We start from the raw sequence: 9,114 nt of genomic DNA, 5'->3' as shown, positions 1-9,114 counted from the left end.
GACGCAGCCACCAGGAGGCAGGAATTTGGGTGTGTGATCTTAAATGATACAAAACAAGACTCCTTCCTTAAGGCGTCCCTTAAGGCCCTTGCATACCTGAAATGCTACCATTCAAACTCTGCAACCTTGGAACCTTCTCAGAAATAGGAAATCCATCTCTGCAATCCACAGAACCCTAGGCTTAGTGACCCTCCTCTCTTAGAACATTTTGGAAATACAGCACTTTGCACATTGAACTGTAGGGCTTCCCGGATGGCACTAATAGTAAAGAATCACCCTGCCAATGCGGGAGATGCAAGAGATGTGGGTTTGATCCTGGGTTGGGAAGATCCCCTGGAGGAGGGCATGGCAACACACTAGTGTGTTCTTGCCTGGAGAATCCCATGGAGAGGAGCCTGGTGGGCTACAGTCCATGGGGTCACAGAGAGTCAGACACAACTAAAGTGACTTAGCTTGCACACACACATTGAATTTACTGTAATTGTTTTACGTGACCATCTGCCCCACCAAACTGAACTTTGTAGAGCAGGTATTATTTCTTACTACACTCCATCTCCAGTGCTAACTGAAGCACCTGCACAAAATCACACTCACTGAATGGACATAGGATGGAGGAACAGTGCATACAGATCATCCTGGCCTTCCTAGCGCAGCATTTGGTACATCACAGATGTTCAGCAAATACTGAAAGAACAAAGGTCGCCAAGGACCAAGGCCACATCTGCTCCATCCCTGAATCCCACGTCTAGTGCAGGGCTTGCCTCAGGCAAAGACCAGACCAATGTGAGAGCGCTTTGTAAAATACCATGGCCTTCCTGGTAGCATCCCCTTTACTTTCAAAGTGGAATTGTAATCACCACATGCTCACAAAACAAAACTCACCCCAGAGTTTCTGTGTCTTTGATGTCTTACCCCAGATCTTTTTTCTACTCTGATCACAGACAGGCAAATAACACCCCAAGAACATCCCTCACCTATTGCAGGTTTCAGAGGTGTACAATTTCAAAGCAGTCAGGCCAAGCTCACAACCAGAGCTCATACAGCTCAGGAGTTGCCAGATGGGAAATTGGTTCCCCTTCCAGCGTTAGGCTTGGGGATGTTAAGACTAAGCCTGATTCTACTAAGCCTAAGTCTACTCCACCTGATTAAAAAGAAGAACACAGAACTCTTGTCTCTCCATGTTCCACAGAGAAGAATAATTCTGGGCACTCAACCTTGAATTCACCCTGCTAAAGGATACAAGGGGAAGGCATGGTGATCAAGTGAGAGAAGATTGGTCCCCAGAGAGCTGTGCTTTCCCCTTCCTCATCAGGCACCTGCCCCATGGGAAGCAGGACCTGGGTACTAACATCCCAAACTTCCTTGTAGGTAACATAACTTCAGAAATCAGTAGGGCATATATTAAAGTCATTTCACCCAGTGTTCACAGGGCACTTAGGCTGTGGGTCCCTATACCAAGCAGAGGTCAGTTAGATCCAGCTTTTGCTTATCATGAACTCAGTCATGTGACTTCGCATGACAAGACACCATTCAAAGGATGGGTCCAAGGAATATGGGTGGTATGTCAGAAAACAGATGGCACTTCTCCTGGCCTTTGGTTTGGATGAGGTTACAGGCATCCCCCCACTTGTCAAAGGTTCACTTTACACCATCACTATTTTCCACTGATACCTGCCTCCTGAAGAGGATTTTTCCTTTTACAGAAAAAGATAAAAGGGGGAAATAGCAGCGTTTGTCTTAACAAGTGAGCGTTATAGAGGCAGCACACACCCCGAGCAACGGGCATTGCCAAGCACTTCAGCATCCAGCTCCATACCTCCCAGCTGTGTCCATGAGCACCGGTGGTTCACCTTGATTTGTTTTGTGTGTCTGTTAGCAAGACACATCCTAAGGTGACTGCCACTTCGCTTTACCTCATTTCGGTTTCCCGAGGATCATATAGGAACACTAGTTTTTTTTGTTTGTTTTGTTTTGGGAATTTGGGGTGTTTCCTGTTTTTATTTACTTCCTTGGCTGTGCCAGGCCTTAGCTGCGGCACACGAGATCTTCCCCTGCAGCACGTGGGCCATCTCCAGTGCCTGGGCTTCTCTCCAGTTTTGGCCCCGGGCTTAGTCACCCTCAGGCATGAAGGATCTTAGTTCCCAACCAGGGATGGAATCGCATCAGCAGCGTAGGAAAGTGGATTCTTAACCACTGGGCCACCAGGGACGTTCCAGGAACACTCTTGATTTTAGATAGAAGGAGAAACTGGTACAAATCAGTGGTTCTTAACTGGGGGCAATTTTCCTCCAAGAGGACATCTGGCAATATCTGGAGACACTTGTCCTTGTCACAATTTGGGTGGAAAATGTTCCTACTGGCATCTAATAGGTCAAAGCCTGGGATTCCAGGACACATCCCACATGAACAGGACAGCCACCCAAACGTATCTGAACCCAAATCTCAATAATGCTGCCATTGAGATACCCTGATAGAGACCTAGCAAGATTTCTCCTAAATTGATCGTTATTGAAACTAGGTATCTGCTACAGGCGAGTCTAGGAACCATGCTATGATAACAACTGCATATGGTCTAAATTTCTTGTAACAAGAGATGTTTTAAATTTCACAAAAGAACTCACATCCCAGGGCCTCAATCCTTTATCATTCGTCAGGGAAAAAAATCAGGGTGTGCTGTCAGCAAAACAGTGTTGCTAGGAAAATGGTTCTTGGGACTTCTCTGGTGGTCCAGTGCGTAAGACTTCATGCTTCCAATGCAGGGGGCACAGGTTCAATCTCTGGTTAGAGAACTAAGATCCCACACTCTGTGTAGCATGGCCAAAAAAATAAAATGCTTCTTGCACTTGGCCCAAACTTTCATGCTAATTAAGGAAACTGAATTACGGTTTTAGTCACTTGGGGTTGCACAGTCTCTAAGAGGGTAAACTCAATTTCAGTTGAAGACTCTGGCACCAGACTCAAATCCTTTAACAACCTCACTGTGCCCACATCACTATCCCCCAGGGTTCCCTCTACCAAAACTCCCTGTGGAGACTTCCCTTATTTAATGAAAGAACTCTGGCATTATTGAACACCAGTGTGACCAGTTCAGAGGAAACACAATATTTGGTCTAATATTATAATCCCATTCCTATTTTCACTACTTACTATTCCAGCCTCCTCTGCATCTTGGCATAGACATATGACCTAGTTCTAGTCAATAGGAGCCAGAGTTCCTCTGGGGAATTTCTGGGAAATATTTCCCACAATAAAATGAGAGCCTCTCCCTCCCTGCATGGGAGCAGATAACACCAAGAGCTGCTATACACATCTAGCAGCCGTGACGGGACAGACTACAGAATCAAAGGGGCACCAGCCAGATGCTTGGGCATCATAGGAATAGCAAAACAACCCCGGGACCGCTGACCTCCCAACTTCTTGTTGAGTAAGTAAGAAACATCATTATGGCTTACGCCAGGGACGGGCAAATTTCTCTAAAGGGTTACATGGTAAGTATTTTAGGCTATGTAGACCACACTGTGTCACAGCCACTCACGGCAATCTAACACAAAGACTGCCATAAATAAGAAGTGAAATACTGGGTACAACTATAGTCCAGTGAAACCTTATTTGTGGTCACTAACATTTGAATTATGTGTAAGTTTCATGTATCACAACGTATTACCCTACTTTGATTTTTTTTCAAACATTTAATATGTAAAAACAACTCTTAGCTCCCAGCAAAAACAGACAATGGACTGGATTTGGATTGAACCGTATTTCAGTGGCCAGACACAACCATCCACAAAGAAAAGAAAACCATCTTGTAAAATTATCCAAATTAAGATATTAGTGATTAACAATAGTTTCCCTTCTAGCAAAGCCCTACTGCCCTGAAACAAAGCTCCTACTGGGGAATTTCAGATATTAGAATGATATTAAGGGGATGAGGGCACCAAGGAAGTTAGAAAAGCCTTCTGGGCACTCCTATGTTATCACATTGAAAGGGAGGGATAATACAAAAATATAATCTTCTCTTTCCAGATTCAATCCCTGATCCAGAAAGATCCCACATGCACAGAGAAACTGAGCCCATGCACCACAACTAGCCTGTGCTCTAGAGCCCAGGAGCCGCAGCTGAGGAGCCCACGCGATGCAACCACTGAAGCCCGTGCACTCGAGCCCATGCTCCGCAACAAGAGAAGCTTCCGCAATGAGAAGCCCGAACACTGCAAGCAGAGAGTGGCGCTTTGCTCACCACAGCTTGAGAAAATCCGCACAGCAATAAAGACCCAGCACAGCCATAAATAAATGTAATTATAATCTCTCTCCACATGCCACAATCTTTCCACAAATCCCAGCATGCTGACACCAAGAGAAAAAGTGAATGAAGCCAATGTTGTACAGGTAGAAGACGACAGGCTGGGAATTTAAGTCCAGGTGTTCCTCCCTAAAATCTGTGCACTCTGCCTAATGGATCTCCAAAGAAGAGAACGCATTTAAATAAGGACAGCTCAGAAAGAGCTATGACTGATACCAAGCAGTACAAGGAGCTTATCTAAAGCACAACATGACATGAACTACTCAGGTCTTGGTGGGAAAAGACGGTGTATGAGAAACCAAAAATATTTTGGGTGAAAACACAATCTCAGATGCTCCATACAGAAAGTTAACAAAGTGGCGATTCTATCTTAATCTCACCCAAATCATGACTTGAAGCAATATTTCTTCTGTCATCATTATTCAACCATATTAACAAGTTTTACTCTCTAATGATAGCATCAGTGCTACTCTTGAGAGTCCCTTGGACATCTAGGAGACCCAAACAGTCCATCCTAAAGGAAATCAGTCCTGAATATCCATTGGAAGGACTGATGCCGAAACTGAAACTACAATACTTTGCCCACCTGATGGGAAGAACTGACTCATTTGAAAAGACCCTGATGCTGGGAAAGATTGAAGGCGGGGAGAAGTGGACGACAGAGGATGAGATGGTTGGATGGCATCACCGGCTCAATGGACATGAATTTGAGTAAGCTCTGGGAGTTGGTGATGGACAGGGAAGCCTGGCGTGCTGCAGTCCACAGCGTCACAGAGCTGGACGCAACTGAATGACTGAACTGAACTAAAGTGAATGATAGCACACCTGTTAACATTAAGACGGTAAATGTGGATTGTTTGTTAATTGGAGTGATTCTATAATGCCAAGTGAAAATTTCACCATTTCTATGCAAAGAAAATAATTTTAAAAGTATACTCTAGAAATTGAAGCTTAGAATTGGATGCTGAGGCCATAGGACATTCTTTATTCTTCACATCACTGTGTATGAACCTTGACACCAGAGTTTACATGCCATTCACATATTCTGTTATCCATTAATCTATTTAATTTTGTATTCATTTATTCAACTTTGCTGAGGACATAGTATGTGCATAAAATTATGCTAACACTGAAGTAGAGCATAAAGGTAAGTAATATTCAGCCCTCAAGTAGACTTCAAGGTATACACATCCAGAAATAGAAATAGTATAAGACACACAGGCTTAAATACCCAAAAAGCTGTCCATATAAGCAAAGGGCAATTAGTTTTCAGAGGAAGTTAAGTCTTCCCAACCCAAGGAAACTGGCACAGATTTTATGAAAAGAATGGTATCTGAAAGAATTTTGAGGCCCGGTTCTGACCAGACTTAGATAGTGAAGGCTTAGATATGTTTAGACAGAGCAGGAGCCAAGGTCTTCTGGAATTGCCAGGGAAGTCTGAGGCCACATAGGCTGATAAAAGGGTCCCTTTATGCCATCACTCAAAATAGACAGACAAGCTTGGTTGGATTCTCAGAACAAGTCAGATACTATTTTGCAAACAAGCTTTTTCAGTCATTTGGTAAATTTATTAGTGGGACCTAGATCTTCATTTGAGCTTGCCAGGTGGGTAGGCAGTAAAGAATCCACCTACCAATGCAGGTGACCTGATTTCAATTCCTGGGTCAGGAAGACCCCCTGGAGAAGAAAATGGCAATCCTTTCCAGTATTCTTGACTGGGAAATCCCATGGACAGAAGAGCCTGGCAGGCTATTGCCTACGGAGTTGCAAAAAAGTCAGACACCACTTAGCAACTAAATCACCAACAACAAATCTTTATTTATAAAATAAGCTTTATAGAAATTAAAGAACCACACATATCTAGAGTACCTAAATAATTATATATTTTATTGTTTAATGACAATGAAGATAGAATAAAAGAAAGCTGACACAAATTTACAAGCGTGAATTCTGTGGGGAATTTGGATTTAATGATGGCAGCACTGAAGTACAAGGGAAGTTTGGAATTTTCTGGTGGTGTCTAAAGGAAAAGGAAAATTAAATTCTCATCATCATAGGGCAGTGTTGTAAAAACTAATAAAATAAAATACAACAAGAAAACATGAACAGGTTAACTTTTCCTCTCTTGCTTATATTCACTAAAGTCAGAATGCATATCTAGTCACTCTATACATATTAACCCTAACACTTTATTTTTGGGGGCTCCAAAATCACTGCAGATGGTGACTGCAGCCATGAAATTAAAAAACGCTTACTCCTTGGAAGGAAAGTTACGACCAACCTAGATAGCATATTCAAAAGCAGAGACATTACTTTGCCAAAAAAGGTCCATCTAGTCAAGACTATGGTTTTTCCTGTGGTCATGTATGGAGGTGAGAGTTGGACTGTGAAGAAAGCTGAATGCCGAAGAATTGCTGCTTTTGAACTGTGGTGCTGGAGAAGACTCTTGAGAGTCCCTTGGACTGCAAGGAGATCCAACCAGTCCATTCTGAAGGAGATCAGCCCTGGGTGTTCTTTGGAAGGAATGATGCTGAAGCTGAAACTCCAGTACTTTGGCCACCTCATGCAAAGAGTTGACTCATTGGAAAAGACTCTGATGCTGGGAGGGATTGGGGGCAGAAGGAGAAGGGGACGACAGAGGATGAGATGGCTGGATGGCATCACTGACTCGATGGTCGTGAGTCTGGGTGAACTCCGGGAGTTGGTGATGGACAGGGAGGCCTGGCGTGCTACGATTCATGGGGTCGCAAAGAGTTGGACATGACTGAGCAACTGAACTAAACTGATACATACTAATTTTTTTAATATTTTCATTTCTATTGCAACCCTGAGTTTACTTTCCTGCCCCACAACCTCCTCATGGCAATTTTCACCTCTGTATTTCTGAGTGTGTAGATGATGGGGTTCAGCATGGGGGTGACCACCGTGTAGAACACGGCCACCAGCTTGTCCTCAGTGAAGGTGGAGGGGGGCCGCATGTAGAGGAAGATGGTGGGTCCAAAGAACAGGACGACCACCGTGATGTGAGAGGCACAGGTGGAGAGGGCTTTGCGTCTCCCCTCTGCTGAATGGTTCCTCAAGTTGACCAGGATGACAACGTATGAGGACACCAAGAGGAGGAAGGAGAAGATGGAGAATAATCCACTGTTGGCCAACACAACGACCCCCTCCACAGAGGTGTCAGTGCAGGCAAGCTTGAACAAGGGATGGAGGTCACAGAAGTAGTGGTCAATCACATTGGGACCACAGAAGGATAACTGGAGAGTAATAATGATCTGAACCATGGAGTGAACAAACCCCCCCAGCCAGGAAGCAGCCACCAGTTGGTGACACAGAGACCGGCTCATGATGGTTGTGTAGTGAAGGGGCTTGCAGATGGCCACATAGCGGTCATAGGCCATCACCGTGAGCAGGAAGATCTCAGTAACCCCAAAGAAGTGAAAGAAGAATATCTGAGCCACACAGCCCTCCAGGGAGATGGTTTTAATCTTGGAAAGTAAGTCTGTGATGAATTTAGGGACAACAGTGGAGGAGTAACTGATCTCCACCAGTGACAGGTGGCTAAGTAAGAAGTACATGGGGGAATGCAGGCTCTTACCGACTCTGACCGTCAGAACAATGAGGCCATTGCCCACCACCGTGGCCAAGTACATGGGCAGAAACACCACAAAGCACGCTCTCTGCACCTCTGGGTCCTGGAAAAGACCGCTGATAATTAACTCAGTCACATTATTGGTCCTTGCCATGGAGTTGATTCATATGCACTGGACTGGAGATAATCAGAAGTCTGCAATAAAATAAACACTGATTATAACAAATTCACCTTATTTATCACAAGTTGGACAGCATAAATCAGTTTACAACAAAAATTTATCATGAACTCATTTATTTAGGCAATATGAGCTCATTGAGCATTAAATATGACCAATCTAACAATAGTTTATATATTAGAAAATGAGGGCTCAGAGAAATGGTTATTCACCCAGGATCACACAGAAAATAGCCCACTGTAGGACTCAGAATCAGGTTGAATTCATAGGGCTTCTTCCAACCCACCACAGGATATTCTGAATTTAGGGAGTCATTCAAGTTCAGCTCTTATATTTTTACCATCTTCATTGCATTTTGATGGATCTGTCTTATTGGGAAATCCCCATGACACACTGCTACTCCTAAATTCTGAATTCCTTATGTCCCTCATCTTCTCTTCAGGGAACCATCTTCCCATTGTTAACCCTTCCCTTTCCAAAAGGTCCTCTGTATCGTTTTCTTCACTCCAGTCTAATCCTCAGCTCACTCAGGTCAGAGTCTTTCACCAGTCTTGCAGCTTTAATAACTGAGCTTATAGAACAAGTGCTCAAACACTGTAGAGAGTTCCGCTCAGTAGTATGTCTCCATCATTGCACTCTCACAACACTTGGCACACTGCTCAAAAGGCTCACAGATCCTAAACTCGCAGAGCTGGTCCTCTGAGAGCACTGTTGTGCCTGACCAGACCGCCTGTCCCGGTTCCCAGTTGGTAGCCAGCAGCAAAGTATATGATAACAAGATGAAGATTTCTCTGCGAGTTATTTCCCTGAGCAGATACTTACCCGAGCACCTTTTATACATCTATACACCCTCAGATGGGCTTCCAGGGTGCTACAGTAGTAAAGAACCCACCTGCCAATGTAAGAGATGCCAGAGACATGGGTTTGATTCCTGGGTCTCAAAGATCCCCTGAAGTAGGAAATGGCAACCCACTTCAGTATTCTTGCCTGGAAAATTCCATGGAGAGAGGAGCCTGACAGTCTACAGTCCACTGGGTCACAAAG

General features: G+C 44.2%; 1 protein-coding gene across 1 annotated transcript; it reads right to left on the bottom strand.

Annotated features, from left to right (window-relative positions):
* Positions 1–7,116: 7,116 nt before the first annotated feature.
* Positions 7,117–8,046, bottom strand: OR4B1F (olfactory receptor family 4 subfamily B member 1F). Its single transcript, NM_001390154.1, has one exon. It carries the CDS (start codon positions 8,044–8,046, stop codon positions 7,117–7,119), a length of 930 nt encoding a protein of 309 aa, NP_001377083.1.
* Between the last annotated feature and the right edge of the window lie 1,068 nt (positions 8,047–9,114).

The sequence above is a fragment of the Bos taurus genome, chromosome 15 (assembly GCF_002263795.3).
Source record: "Bos taurus isolate L1 Dominette 01449 registration number 42190680 breed Hereford chromosome 15, ARS-UCD2.0, whole genome shotgun sequence".
NCBI lineage: Eukaryota > Metazoa > Chordata > Mammalia > Artiodactyla > Bovidae > Bos > Bos taurus.
This window is presented reverse-complemented; position numbering and strand designations above follow the sequence as displayed.

Bases quoted from the DNA above. Each gene is read 5' to 3' on its own strand.
- OR4B1F (NM_001390154.1), bottom strand. From the start codon at position 8,046: ATGGCAAGGACCAATAATGTGACTGAGTTAATTATCAGCGGTCTTTTC.